Source organism: Drosophila ficusphila, unplaced genomic scaffold (assembly GCF_018152265.1).
Source record: "Drosophila ficusphila isolate 14025-0441.05 unplaced genomic scaffold, ASM1815226v1 contig_791, whole genome shotgun sequence".
NCBI classification, from domain to species: domain Eukaryota; kingdom Metazoa; phylum Arthropoda; class Insecta; order Diptera; family Drosophilidae; genus Drosophila; species Drosophila ficusphila.
In genome coordinates, this window is record NW_025064737.1 from 20,594,402 (window position 1) to 20,609,414 (window position 15,013).

Sequence of the window (15,013 nt, forward strand, 5' to 3'; positions counted from 1 at the left end):
TGATTAATTTATGCCAATATGCAATTTTCACACCAACGAGCAGGGCCGTTGCAATGACAGCTCGAGCGCATAATTGCATGGGTCTGGCTCTTATTTATGGCGCCGATTGCCGCCAGTTGTCCGCCCGAGGGGCAAATTAAGAGCCCAGGGGTCGAAGGTCAGGGGAGTCGAGGGGAGCAGAGCATCAGGGAGGTCAGCCTTATGGAAAATGCCTTTGAGCAGAGGTCACAAATTGAGCTGTCAGCTGGCAAATAAGTTTTAATCATTTTATTAAAATGCACAGGAAAATGCTTGCTATTAATTGCTCCGAGCTTCTGGCCGGATAAGCAGAGAATATTCTCGCTTTTTGCCTTTAAGCCGGAATTAAGGTCATCAGCAAAATTTATGCTAAACATGTCAAGGCTTCCTCTGAACTGTGGGCGTGGCACTTCTCTAACTCCACAGCACGTGTGCAGTTTATGGGGTTTTGCGACAACTACCTCACGGCGTCCACACTTGCATTTGATTAGCTGGAGTACGAAAAACATGGCAAAAAGTATAGCATACGTGGCGGAGTGTGCTCCCGAATCTCAATTCCTCTTTAAAAGAAAAAGAGATTACGAAATAAATAAATTTACGAGCTACATATACTTTAAAAAATTAATTTATGTATTTATATTTATGTTAATATTAATACAAATTTATTTAGAATGTTTTAAACAGTTATTTGGTAACGAAAAAATTTTGTTGCGGCCTTTAGACTCCAGTTTAAATTTAAAAAATATATATACATAATAAATGAAACCACTTTAGTGAACCATAACAATTTAATTGGCAGTGGCAAATACCAAAAGTGGTTTCAAATTCGAAAAACCACCCGACCAAGCCGCATTGCATCTCTGGTCGGTGGCATTTCACCATTTTTGCCGGGTTTTGGGGTCTGTCAAAATGTTCCCCCGCCTGTCAACCGCAAGACACAACACAAAAAGCATTGGACAATTTGCTCGGCACCGGATTAGATTGCTCTGGTGTGATCTTTTACTTATGTGGGGATGTGGGTATCTGAGGGGGAGGAGTGGCAGATGGGGTGGTAGCAATCAACGTCAGGCGGACGTCAGTGTTGCTGCACGGCTGATGGATTGCCAGGGTTGCCTCGCTCATCTAATAAGCAAAACACATTTTTGTATCGAAGTCGTGCCGCTTAAAGAGCCGTGAAAATTCGCTTTTGCTTTGCTAGTTATTTCCCTGCGGGCCATTTTCCATTTGGCCTTGTGTGCTCGCCTTGACAAATGATGTTTGAAGGCAAAGTTAACTGGGGCGGCGTGTCGTTGGCCATTTTGTGGCTTCCACAGCGCCATAGAAAACCAAGCAAAAATTTATATACAAATTTGAATTATGGCTGTGGGCGGCTTATACCTTTTCCTTTTCCATTTTTAGCTTTCAACAGAACTCTTTTGCTTTTGCCTTATTTTTTATATTTTCTTGTGGGTTACCGCATAATAAATAACTGTGGATGTATTTTTTCCCTTTTGATACAACAGTTTTCCGTTTAATTTATGCAGGTTAAATTTGCAAATTTTTTCCAAACCCTGCCCATGTTTAGGGGCAATTATGAGCCTGTCAAATGTATATTTCGACAATTGCGGCACGAAGCTTTCTGGCCAAGCTTTAAGGGTAAAGGAAACACATCCTTGGAGCTTTTTCTCCCGTCGTTTATCCCTCGCGTTTTGTTGTCTTTTCATTAGGACAAAAGGCCACTGTCCTTGGCCCCTCAGCTTCCTTCCTTAAGTTTGCCTTGCACTTGAATTTCTGCGAGAGTTTCCATAGGGGAAAGTGTGTGTGTTTTTTGTCCATTTCATGTCTTGGCCATAAATCGTAACTAACGTCCCAGAATAGGAAGGATTCGGCGCGATGGTTTAATGCATATTTATACCACCTAAATGGCTAATGAGCAAAACGTGCCACACATGCACCCAATTTTTGAGGCATGAATATGCGAAAACACGAAGGAAATACATTAATTAAATTTTTGGTAATGCCCTACGTCGGCCAAGAGAAAACCGAAAAAGACGCAAGCGTGTAACTTTCCACTAACGAACGAAAGTCGGTAATCATCAGGGGAAAAGCGGGGCAAACCGAGAGACCTATAAAGAAAATCATGTTGGGCCATGTGAGTCGGAATTCTGATTGAGAATTATGCCGGGCGAGAAAGAACGCCTGGGAAGAGATTTCCCCTTGCATTATTTATAAGAATAAAAACCAAATAATGAAGCCTCATAAAAATGCCGGGGCTCAAGCAATATTGCGGATATTACAAACAAAAGATAATAATATAATGAGCAATAAGCCAAAGGCAAATAATAAAGGCCATCTGCAGAAAAAGCTGCGGGGGGCCGAGACCACAGCAGAATTCAATTATGTGCGATAAACAGAAGTCATTAAATATTAAAGTGCTAATGGAAAAGGAATCGGTGCCCATACAAAGAATGATGCCTTCCGGAGAATAAAAAACCCGGCTCAAAGGAGGACTAATGGGAATGGGAAAAGGAATGAACGAAGTAAAAGGAGTGGTTATAAAGGTATAAAAAAGGAAGAAGTAGTTGGAGACAGGACAGTAATTTAATGACCAACTGACGTCTTGTGAAAACAAGGAATATCTCAGTATATTACTCTGTTCGTTGTTTGTAAGTACATTGTTTTTCACTACATTATCTTGCAGTAAATATATTCGGTATGAGCTTAATTCTGCTTCACCCCAGATTCTCTATTATGCATGCATTAGGAGATGGTACACCCACATCGTTTTGGGGCTAATTTTACGCTCCTGTAATTCCGCATTATGAGATTATTATGTTCCGGTTTTGGGGTTGAGCTTTCCAAGGAAGCAGATGGTCGATGGTATTTTGACGCTTGGAGGGAAAAAAAATGCAAAGTGTAACCTTTTCTTCGTGAAAATGAATATTCCACCTACAGATAGGGGCTTATAATCAAACATAAACACTTTGTTTAAACCCATTAACAAATTGAAACGTATTTCGAAACTCGCTGACTATCAACAATTTTATTTTAGATTTCAGCATTGCTCATGCAAATCAGCAATGTTGCAGCCGCAGACTAAAATGCTAAATGCACTGATTTATTCAGGGATGCAAAATGTACTTAAAATAAATATTCCAAGCCATTTTTTTTCACAGAAGAATATCTGTACGAATCAATATTGAATGCACATTCTGAGATTACTAATAGTCTGAGAATTTTAAAAGATAGTTAATACCCTCTTTTTGTGCTATTATTATTCTTATTTAAGTATTTCCTCTAATGGCTTTAACAACTCTTTAAAATGTTACTTAACGCATTTAATTGTCTGGGTTTTCACGAACACATTTGCATCCCTGATCCGCCTGTCAAAATGACGGTTCAAATGGCACAAGCGGAACGAAACCGCGAATCTCTAAACCGAAACCAGATTTTAAAAGCATGTAATTGTTATAGAGAGAAACGTTGGGCAAACAAAATTTGCGTCACTTTTGTGGCTGCACCTGCCGCAGTCAGTGGCAGGTGTTTCGCTCGTCCTGTGAGCTGCACTTTCCAGCAAATAAATTATAAATAAAACCCATCGACAGACACACGAAGTGCCGCCATGATTTTGCTGAACGCCACACAAGCGCCTCGGCTGTGCAGGGTGTCCAGATTAAATATATCCCTTTTTTCGGGCAGCCAGCCCCCTCTATGCTGCGGATGCTTTATTTATGCCATGAATAAATGCAAATTTCCCAACACCGCAGCAGATTTTGCAACATGCGAGTATGAGAAAGGGAAAGCGGGCTGCGGGCTGCGGGCGGGGGAAATGGAAAAGAGACTCCGCAGCGTGTCCTTTGCATAATAATAACTTGTAAATGTCATGTAGCGTAACCGTGTCCTCTATCAGAAAAGGAGAACAAAAATGGAGAGCGGAGTGCTCCATTTGGGATCGTGTGCCGTATGCGAATTAGCATTTAATATGTGACGTTGGGCCAGAAACATTAACATTGCTAATACGCCATGGTGTGCGCAGGGGGGAATGGCCAGCACTCCAAGAAGGAGTGCTGATTGCAAGGCAGAGTTAACTGCAACAAGTTGAAAGCGAAAAAATAAATACCAATGAACTCAAGGAGCAGTGTAAACATTTCTCGGCCCTCTGTTTGCTTTCCCACTGGAGTCCGGCGATTAGTTTAACTTCTGAACCTTTGGCAAACCGTTCCGACGCCACTAATTGACCGGAAACGAGAAAAATTGATTTATTTGCCTTGGCTCAAGGCCATCACGAGCTCATTATTTTGATAAAAGCTGGGCACAAAATCAACGTCCATTAATTGATCGAAAAGGGGCTTTCGTAAGCCTGGCAATTTGTAAATTAGCGAAATATATTCCCAAACATAAGTCAGAATTTGATGGCTTTAAGGAAAAATTGGGCAACATTTGCATTGAATATCTTTCACGCTTTTAGTATTTGTATATATTTGTATAAACTATAAATATAACACAAACATATGTTATAGCAATTAGTCCTTGAAATTTCGTCATTTGCTTAGCCAGCAAATCCCTAACAACCCAATCAAGTTTCATTTCCCATTTTGCTGGGCATCCCATCGGAAATAAGGAGAACTTTAATTATTTATGGCCCTGAAGGAGTCTCAGCCACTCAATAGCATTAAATGACAAATTTGTTGCCCAACATCAGCTCACTCGCCAGATTCATTGGGCCATTTTTGCATTGGCAAGCGCTTTTGGCAAAAAGACAGCGAGCCACTTGTGTGCGATACGTTTGCAACAAAGACAGAAACGAATCTCGGTAAGGAAGGGAAAAGACAGTCATATACGAAGAGCCATTTGAAAACTATTACGCCCAGGAGATTCATTCAAGTAGTGCGGCATTTATAACTCAAATGTTGCCCAAGTAACAAAAAGCCTAAAAACTCGATGTGGAGCTGCAGGAGTTCAACTGTGGCGGAGGATTTGCAGGCAGTCACTAGTGATGAGCAACTAATAAGATAGTATTTTGTTTATATATCTATATATAATTCGACCGATTTCTAGTATTAAGAATGTAAAATAAATAAAGAAATGTATAGCTCAACTTCTTTAAAATGTATAGTTATAAACTTGTTACAAAAGAAATACTTGTAATTAAAATCTACTGAAGGTATGCCATTTTTTAAATAGTAATTTTTTAAGTTTATCTTTCCAATCCCCCTATAACATAATCTCATCTCTAGCCAGAGAATAACGAACTGTGCCGGGAAGATGAAGAAACTGTGGAAATATCCGAGGCAATGCTAAAAACGGCAACACACACAATGGCATTCTCCGCTCGCTTTTTATTAGAATGTGTCCATGGAGACGTGGGCGCCAGCCATTGTCTGGCTGCCTTTTCCCATGAATCTCTATCGCTCTCTGCACGAGTATATATTCTATAATGTACATGTGCCTGTGCAGTTTGCTATACATTTCTTAGCACGTAGTTATGTATGGCAGAGCTGAAACAACAATGCCACTTAAAACAACAATAAAAAGTTTTGTTGAAAACAGAAAAACCTACATACTCCCAATGCCGCAATAAAAAATAGGTGCATCCTAGAAGGATACCAGCGCAACTTCCTTCATTTAGTTAGTTGTAAAACAAAAGAGGTAGTGCGACCTATTTCGCAAAACGGTGGGAAGCAAGCTACTTTATTTTGGAAAAATCATTTTTCCATGATTTAACTTATTCCCTGCAACAACCAATAAAAAATAAAATAAGTTAGTTCTGTTATTCGTTTATTGAAAGCTACATGGGTTCTTTGAAGTTTTAAAGGCCAAGCTTATAATTGGGCTGGACCTCCTGGGTTGATGTGAATAACATTCTTGTTATCGTTGGTATTTGGACCCTCTGCCTTGGCCAAAGCCACAGCTGCCAACACAACAAGAAAGCCAGTAAGGAACTTCATGTCTACCAGAGGAGATCTGAATAACTCCAAACTGGAGCACCCCGCTATTTATAAGTCGAGTTTCGTGCGAGTTCCTCGGTTACGTAAGTGATACCAATCGAATTATGCATGATAATAGTAATCAGAAAAGTTCAACCATTTACTTGAACCGATGACATAATAAGCAGGTAGTAAAAAGGTTATAGTTTAAGTTATGCGAATCAATCCAAAGGTTGTATACTTTATAAAGTACTTTATTTATTTTTAAAGTAATTAATTTTTATAGTTAAAATAGTCTCCTGAGAAATCTACTATCGGTTTCAATTATGTATTTCAAACAAAGGACTTCCCATATAAATACCAACCTTAAAAATTAAAGCAGATTTGAAAAATGAATAAATATGAATAAATTATGTAATACGTAATACCATTTCATAAATATTTCAATATGAATAATATCATAAAATAGGTTTTGAAGAAAGTTTATTTAACTCAACAACTAAAGTAATTTTGTGATAGCATTGATTTTATTATATCCATACTTTATGTATTATAAATAAGGATAATATCATAGTATATAGTTTCAAGAAAGTTTCTTAAACTAAATACCAACGACACGTAATATTGGGATAGCAATGATAAAACTCCCAATAAATATAAATAATAGTTTTGAGTTATGTCACAATGTTCTGAATTCTAGATTCCATATTTTCGGGGTTGATGGTAAATAACACCCCAGTAATTTAGATTGCAATTAGCTCAATTTTATTAAAAATAAACAAGCTTGGTCTACATTATGACAATCGGTTTACTGTCCGGGGGCTGGTTCAGGAGCAGGCGCAGGAGCTTCACCGGCTGGCGCAGGAGCTTCACCGCCTGGCGCGGGAGCAGGGGCGCCTGGCTTGCTGGGACCGATGACGATGACGTTGCTGTTGTTGTTGTTGTTCTTGGCACTGGCCAGGGCCAGAACAACCAGCAAAGTGGCGAAAAGAGCGAGGAACTTCATATTTGTCAGTTGGAAATCGAACTAAAAAGAATGCAATAAGTCGTCCAATTTATATAGGCACTCGGTGAGTGAGACAAATCTTCATTTTAGTCACACTTGACATTTTCTTACTGCCATTCAGTTTAGAAACTTTAAAAAGGGTAAAATTATTTATGTCTTCACCATTATGCCTCCTTAAATATCCGTTTGAAGAAATGTGTGATATGTAAATTACAATTTCTGGTTCCCAAAACTAAAATAATCTATGTTATGTTTTACTTATGGTACGTAATATAAATGTTGGGAATTTATAAAAATGTTATACCCATTGTGTTGTGTTATGCAATTATAATCAGAAATTGGTGTGTGAAGTGAATCGAATTTGGCTTTGAGAAATGCAATTACTTGGAGAAGTGCAGTAGAAAATTCTGGAAATGAAAGTGTCGCGATCGCTAGCCATTGGAGGTTCGGTGGTCCTTGTTCTAAGCGTAATATTTACTTATAACTGGATGACTACTCGTGAACCGTCAAGGGCAGTGACCAAAAAGCCAGGCGTCTTGAAGAATGTAACAAGTAAAGTTCAACCTCCTACAAAAAAACGCATCGAAAACAAAATAAAGAAGCCCAAGAAGCCAGTCGTTAAAAAAAAGGTTATAAAGCCACACAAACCAGCTGGCCTTCAGCCCAAATCCAAGTCAAAAAGAAGAGGTTTAATTTCCGCCATTCCCCTGCTGGATGTTCTAAAGGCAAGAAACCAACCAAATAGAGGGCAAAGTATATTCTTCCACGAGACCACTAATTTCCGGCGGGATGAAAAGATCCGCATGATCACTCTGACGCCCCGAGCGGCCTGTGCCATCGAATCAGCGGCTCTTCACAATCCACGCCTCACTGTATTTGTGCTTTTCGCAGGTGCCACTCATCGGTTATCAAGTGGCGATCCGCTGATCAAAGCTTTAAATCGGTACAAAAACATAAGACTAAGACACATAAATGTGCAGCGATATGCAGCCGGAACTCCCATCGAAAAATGGCTTAAAACTGGCAAGATTTTTAAGTCGAAATATCTTTTTGCTCACGTCTCAGATCTGCTGCGATATATAACCCTATATAAATATGGTGGGTTGTACCTAGATCTTGATGTGGTGGTGCAGCGGAACCTGGAGAAGATGCCTCCGAATTTCACGGGAGCTGAGAGTAATATTTCACTGGCCTGCGGAGTGATGAAAATGTCCTCCACAGGATTGGGCCACAAAATTGCCACTCTGTGTTTAAAAGATCTGCAGGAACACTACGATCCCAATAACTGGGCAACTAATGGACCCGGCGTCATAACCCGAGTGGCCAAACAACTTTGCAATACCGATAGCATTAAATCACTGACGAACAATCCGAAAAGATGCAAGGGATTCCAGGTCTTCGATCCCAAGACCTTTTATGCCCTGCACTGGCAGCAGTGGAAGGATTTCTTTCTGCCCAATAGACTAAATATCACAATGAAGACGATTTCCCAATCTCCAGTCATCCATGTTTGGAACAAATTCTCACGAGCATTTAAGCTTCAGAAAAAAACTATCTGTGCATACACCCAGTTGGCCAAGACACACTGCCCCAAAACTTTCGCAGCAGCGGGATCCCTTTTCTAAACGTTGTTTATAAAGTTTAAGATTCTAACCATTTAAAATTTAATTTAATTTTGAATAAAAGTGTAATCAAATTATTTTAAGGAAATATTCAGAAGTTGATTACGGTTTAAATTAAACTTTTCGAATACATATTTAGCTATTGAATCTTTTCCAATTTGTTAGGATTAATTTATTCAGCTCAATACTGAGACCAAACCTTTTAACAATTACAAACAGATTATTTAAATTACTTTTAAACCCCCAACATACATTCAAAAAGAAAATCAACTCAGCGAAGCAGACAGACAAAGTTTGAACCGAGCTGTTTTAGAAACCAAATTATATTGTTGATTCATGCCGTAACGAACTAATTGTCCGCTGAAATATTCATAATAAATCCCGAGAGCCTTTCAAAATCATCCGCGTGCCTTTGTTGTCATGGCGCAATCAAGAACTAATTAATTGTTACCAAATAAGGCTAATGTAAATAGCCAGAAGCAATTTTAGCCTGGGCATTATTAACATTTTCGAGAATGTCTGGAGGCGCTTTCAAGTTTAGAATAAATATTTTCACATCATTAAATATTAGCCAGACAGAGCGTTATTTATGCACAGCGCACTTTTCAAATTTATTTATACCATGCTTTCATATTCAAAACATTTTAGAGGCCAGTGGATAGTGGATTTGGCAACTTCCACCGGGCGTGGAAGGAACTAATGCCCGAATTTATTGTGACTTTTGGCACTGCCTGCAACAGCTGCTCCACATTACGGGTGTCGCCACCAACAACTCCAACAACTCCGATCCACCCGGCGGAAATAGAGAAAAAAGGACCGAAGCTCACACATGTGTCTCCTGCTCAGTTTTATCTGCTGCGCTGCACGCGGCACATTTGCATATTTCGTGCACAGGAGGGGCTGACTTTTTATTTTATTTCGTTTTTATTAATGCGAAAAATGTAATTTCAGGCGTTTCCAACTGCAGCGGACTCTTGGGGCCACACGACAGTAAGCCCGAAAACGAAAAAAATTGGCATGTGGAAAATTGCAAAAATTTCGTATATGGCAAAAAGAACGAATTTCATTTTAACTCGTTGACTAGGAAAACGCACACATTGGGTTGAATTTAAAGTCTGTGTTTCACCGAATTGGAAGTTTCATAAGCTTTTGATTTTCATATTACCATACTGGCAAACGAAAATGATTTTATTTCCATTTTCCAAGCAGCTCGAAACCTGAATTTATTAATGTTTATTTGAATGTCCGAAGGAAATCTCATGTTTGCACTAGCTATCATAACAATTACTAATGCAATCAAAACTCTTGATTAGATTTTCCCTGTTTGTCTCGCTCTGCTTGTTTCACTCTTAACTTTTGGCTTCTGTCATGTCCACAGGGTCAACATGAAATTTGGCTCCGTTACTTTCATTTGCATTTGTCACGCTCGTTAGCCTTTCGGAATTCCCATTGGGAAATACGTAGTTTTCGATATCCAATGAAAGCCACGTGACCGGAATTTCCTCATTTCTCGAACAACAAACTTCAAGTAATGCTCACTAAGCTGAAAAGTTCTGTTGCTGTTGGAATGCAGGCATATAAATGTATTTTTTAAACAAATGCTCAGGCGACAGCATCACAGGACTCAGATCTCTCGGTCTTCAGCTCATAAATAAATATAAAAATTACTGTAATAGTTTTCAGCTTTCAGTTTTACTTGGCGGCGGGCAAGGCATAAATGGACAAGAAGAGCTCTCCGAGCTCAAATCCGTTGGCTTTATCTAAGCACTGGTAATAGGATAAAGCGAATGTCCGAGTTTCTCTTGGTCACAATGCAACGGCCTGAAAGAAGGGCTCTGTGGCAAAAAGCTGGCTTAAAAATAAAAGGAGAGGAAAACAAGGCAAAAAATAAAAATCCTTTTTAAATGTATAAGAAAATTCCTTGATACATTGTTCCAACTTTAAAGAAAATAGTTGCGTAGACTTGTATAAATATTTGATCTGTGTTTATTATTACTCTATCAATTTACTGTATTATTCATGGGTCGTGAACATTTAAACTCATTCTGGTAGTCGCCGAATTCAAAATTTGCCTCAAAGCCACACCTGCATTTGGTGCACCGAATAACACAATCTAAAATTTAAATGAAACCCCCAAACGACTTGATTAAATTTCAACAATGATTGCACACCGAACTGACTGCTGTGGCACATTGAAATTTTACGAGTGAGCGACCCGGAATGCAGCTCGTATTTGCATTATGATTATTATTGTGGCGGTGGCCACACTCACAACAATAACAGCAGAAGAAAGCCGGAGTGCAAAAATATAAAGCCAAATATTTTTGTGGCTGCACAAGGAAGTGGCCAAAAGCGCGCTTTTCATAATCTCTTGCATTTTATGGTCGACGGCGGGAAACAGGCAGCGATCTGAAAATTCAAATGAATAGCAAATTGCGGCACACGCTTATTCGCGCAATGCCACAAAGGCTTTTCCGAACATTTTCCCACTCCCCGTCTGGGGAAAGCCCCAGCCAACTCAGACTAACCCCATCCGGACTTGCCGGCGGAAACAGCTGTTTCCTTTACACAGGAACAACTCCTGACCCAAGCCACCGAATCCCAAGAAGATGCTGCGAAATTATTATTACATTTAATGCCAATTCAGCGAAATTTCCATGTGCACGTCTGAACTCCGCCGAAAGAAAACTGTGCGAAACTTTAGTTTGCCTTTGCTTAATTAAAGCCACCGACCTGAGCAAAAAGAATGAAAGCCATAAATTTAATCTACGCCACCGAGTATGCCACAAAAACGAAGTTTTAAAATCTTGATGACTCAACTTTGCGGCTGTTTGTTTGTTGGCTGCACAGGAAGTTAATATTTTTGCAATTTCGCCAGACTTTAATTTAAAAGAAGAGTTAATCCTGTGGCGATACGAATATCGATGTGCACTATGACGAAGGAAATATTAATACAAAAATAATTGGCCATATATGTAAACTGAAGAAACAAATAATTAAGAAGCTGCGAAATTGTTAACCAATTATAGAATATATATAATATTTAGTTTTAGAGGTATTCTGTGTTTCCCAACTTATTACAGGGTATAAGGGAAACAATGTAGTAAAAATGAGAACTGAGACCCGGGAAGGCCATGAAATGTTTGTCCAGGGGAAAATAAATGAGCTCTGGCCGCGGAACTTAAAGTATGAGGCGATGCGATGCGAAAGCGACTTGCCGCTAATTTTGTATGCAGGCCGCACCAATCTTGTGATTATTAAAGGCTCCAAACTCAAACTTAACCTCGGCCTAAACTGGACTTGCGGCCAAACTGGTGTCTGCTTTTTGCTCGTTTGATTTGCTCCATTAATTTCGAGCGGAGTCCTGGCCCCGGCCAAAAGTTCTGTGACAGCCAAAGTGGGATCTCGTTGGGCCCGTTGATTTGTGTGGCGCTTTTCTGGGTGATTAAGTCATTCATCAGGCGGCGGCAGCGGACTAAGAGGCCATTTTCTTAACGCGGTTTTCTAATGAAGCGTTATGCCGAATAATTCGAGTTTGCGTTCTGTCGCTGGCTTATCTAGTCGCCAATATTTCCACTCGCTTTTTTCAATTAAAAAGTTTCGCCTTTGTCATGGCTACGCAATAAATTCACTGGCTCCGCTGGGCCATGCGGCGTATACGTAATAAGCATTCAATGATTGGGCACACAGAGCGGACCTAAGCTCATTTAATTGGTATTAATTATGATTCCAGACCAAGGGCCAAGCTGTTGCCGTGCAACTTGCCAGAAATACGGGGGGAGTTGTGAAGGGAAGTACTGAAATTGAGCTCAACACTTGGAGCAAAAATTTAAAGCGAAAAATCCTAAAAAAATATAAAAAATAATAGATGTATTGCATTTTTTGTATTATGCATATTTTTAGCTTTTTACAAGTCTGGTTATTTTTTCCAACACTATAAGTTGCTTTAAGCAGCTTGTTTTAAAATGTTCTCCCCTTTTTCCAAGTGGACTTTGGAGGGCGGGGAGCAGAGCATCTGTGAAGGTCATCGCTAAGTAGTTTAGTTCTGCCATTGGCATGCTCAGCAGTGCAAATGCCTTGATAAACGTTGCAAGCGAACCCCGGCTGTAATTTTATAGCTCCCAGCATATTTATTTCCCAAGAACTTAGCACAATGAAGGCTTCTTTGTTGGCCCTCCCCCGTTTTGTTTTTCAGACCTCTTTGTTTTACTTGCCAAGGCTTTCAGCTTCTTTGTAAGCAAATTTCCTGATTTATTTGTTGAATTCGAAATCTGGCACAAGGAGGAGGATTACTAGTTGAAATACTATCGACTCTCCTTAAAACTCAATTGCTACAAATTAACATTACAGTTGCTAATTACCGAAGATCATAGTTTTGTGGAAGGTGTAGTTTTACCTTTCTGCCAATCAACTGATTGAGTTTCGACTGGAGCTATTAAAAACCCCTAACATTTTTAAAAGTATCTGTTTTCTCCTAGGTAAACGTGATCCCAATAAAACTTTCTTTCGTTCATCCCGACAAGTGTAAATTTAAGGCAAACATCCTTTCAGGTTTCTTATTGGCCAAGTGTAAGATTACATATCTCAGCACTTTATGGCAACGGATAATGACACGTAGCAAATAGTTGCACGTAGGTGGGTGGATGCTTTACTATTTCACACCTATGCAGGTGGGAAGTATTAATTTCCAGGCCGCTTGTTGATTCTTTTGCAGCACACTTTGTTGACTTTTGTTTACTTTTTGTGGCACTTTGTTGTCTTGTTTGTCCCAGTTTGCAGCGCAGCCATTTCTCAGTTTCTCAGTTGCTCGTCCTGTTTTCATTATTAATACGGCAACTGCCTTTTGTTTTCCGCCCCCACGTTTCTAGCAACTTGCCACTCTTGGAATTTGAGCCAAGTCGCCTTGTTTTGTATTCGTGTTAGTGACAGAAATTATTCTTGTTGACACATAAAAATTGTTTAACCCTTTTTTTCGTGGCATGATAAATGACAGGAAATGATAAAATGTTTTCGTCCGTGTGAGTGTGGGCAAGGCAGTTGGCCAAAACATCCGCCAGACATTGATGTATTTGGGTCAGAAGCTTTGGGGTTATTCTCTTTCAAGGGGAAACCCCAGAAAAGTGCCCAAGATATACCTACGTTCACTTTCCGGCTCATTAACAGCGCCGAAATTTGCATAGTTAATTGCTTTTTAATTGTTGTGTTTGGAATTTTCAATTGCAGTCGAAGGACATATATATTTTTTTGGGGGGCGGATTCATTATCTAAGCTGGGCACGTTTTATGGCTGGAATTACTTCTTTTTGTTTTTATTTTCGTGAGCGGCCGGCTCTGCGCCATTAGGCAAATAGAGTTTGCAGCACGGATAATGAAGCATAGTTTTGAGATTTGCCACGCCCCCACGGCCCCCGCCCCCTCAGACAGACTTCAATTAGCCTGCCAGCAATGGCTGAATTTTTATTTCGCTCTCTGTTTTGTTTTTCAAGCACTTTCCTTTTTTTCGGCTGCCTTTTTGCGGTCATTAAAACTAATGGCAGCTCGGCGGTTCGCTGGCTTTAAAAATCCCACACTTGCCCTCGGGTCGAACGGACGGACGGACCATCCGGATATATCATTCGTCCAACAAGCCAAACAAACTCACACACCAGCCTGGCCAAACCGAAAAAAAAGTACGGAAAAAGCGACCCAGAAACCAAAAGTTTTGTTGGCTCGCATGCGGTCACAAAAGAGCAGTAAATTAAAATTTACTCGACATGAAATTGAAGCGGCACAGAGCTGCTCCTTGCCACCCTTCCACATTTTCCATTTAGCCTGTGGAAATTCATTCATTTTTGGTGCACTCGGTGGATCTGTTCAATCCGATTGCAAATGCATTCCCCACTGAAATATCAGAGCAAAGGCCTTAACAAACATTAATATTTTGAACCGTATACAAATATGAGTATGCAGGTATGCAAGTTGATAAAATTTCACTGAACCAATAATACCTGGGTTGGGTGAAATTCATTTTCTGATGATATGCAAAGCCGTTTTAAAGTGTGCAAGCCCTGGGGCCTCATTAATATTCTCAACTAAAGTTTATGTTATTTATTGCAAGGGGTGGAAGAATTTTAGTTGTTTTCGTAAATCATTTAGTGACTGTAACTTATCTTAGATCATACCAAATTCGTTGAGCCCTTTTTCCATGATCGCCTGCAGTATATTGGTGACCACTTGGTTCAGAGCACTTGATTTCTTGCCGTTGCCGGTTTGTTTTTCCCTCGGTTTTTCCTGCGGCTCTTTGCCCGAAGGGTCTCGTAGTTTTACGTGGTCAAAGTTGTACGTTCCCGGCCAACTGACATGCAAAGCAGATTTGGCCCAAAAAGAGCAGGCCTCCGGCCACTTTGCAGTCGGCACGCGTGCACAGATTAAAAGGGCAAAAACCAAAAAAAAGAAAGAATAGCCTGCGGCAGTGGTCGAACA

At 39.9% G+C, this 15,013-nt stretch overlaps 3 protein-coding genes across 3 annotated transcripts; 1 reads left to right on the top strand and 2 right to left on the bottom strand.

The window, feature by feature from the left end:
• Positions 1-5,758: 5,758 nt before the first annotated feature.
• LOC108095688 (accessory gland-specific peptide 57Db) lies at positions 5,759-5,966 on the bottom strand. Its single transcript, XM_017196859.2, has one exon. The coding sequence runs from the start codon at positions 5,943-5,945 to the stop codon at positions 5,820-5,822; it is 126 nt and encodes a 41-aa protein (XP_017052348.1). The 5' UTR covers positions 5,946-5,966; the 3' UTR covers positions 5,759-5,819.
• Positions 5,967-6,666: 700 nt separating this feature from the next.
• On the bottom strand, positions 6,667-6,955 carry LOC108096004 (accessory gland-specific peptide 57Da). The gene has a single exon (XM_017197354.2). It carries the CDS (start codon positions 6,928-6,930, stop codon positions 6,733-6,735), a length of 198 nt encoding a protein of 65 aa, XP_017052843.1. The 5' UTR covers positions 6,931-6,955; the 3' UTR covers positions 6,667-6,732.
• A 373-nt stretch (positions 6,956-7,328) lies between these two features.
• On the top strand, positions 7,329-8,690 carry LOC108096003 (lactosylceramide 4-alpha-galactosyltransferase). Its single transcript, XM_017197353.2, has one exon. The coding sequence runs from the start codon at positions 7,344-7,346 to the stop codon at positions 8,553-8,555; it is 1,212 nt and encodes a 403-aa protein (XP_017052842.2). The 5' UTR covers positions 7,329-7,343; the 3' UTR covers positions 8,556-8,690.
• Positions 8,691-15,013: the final 6,323 nt, after the last annotated feature.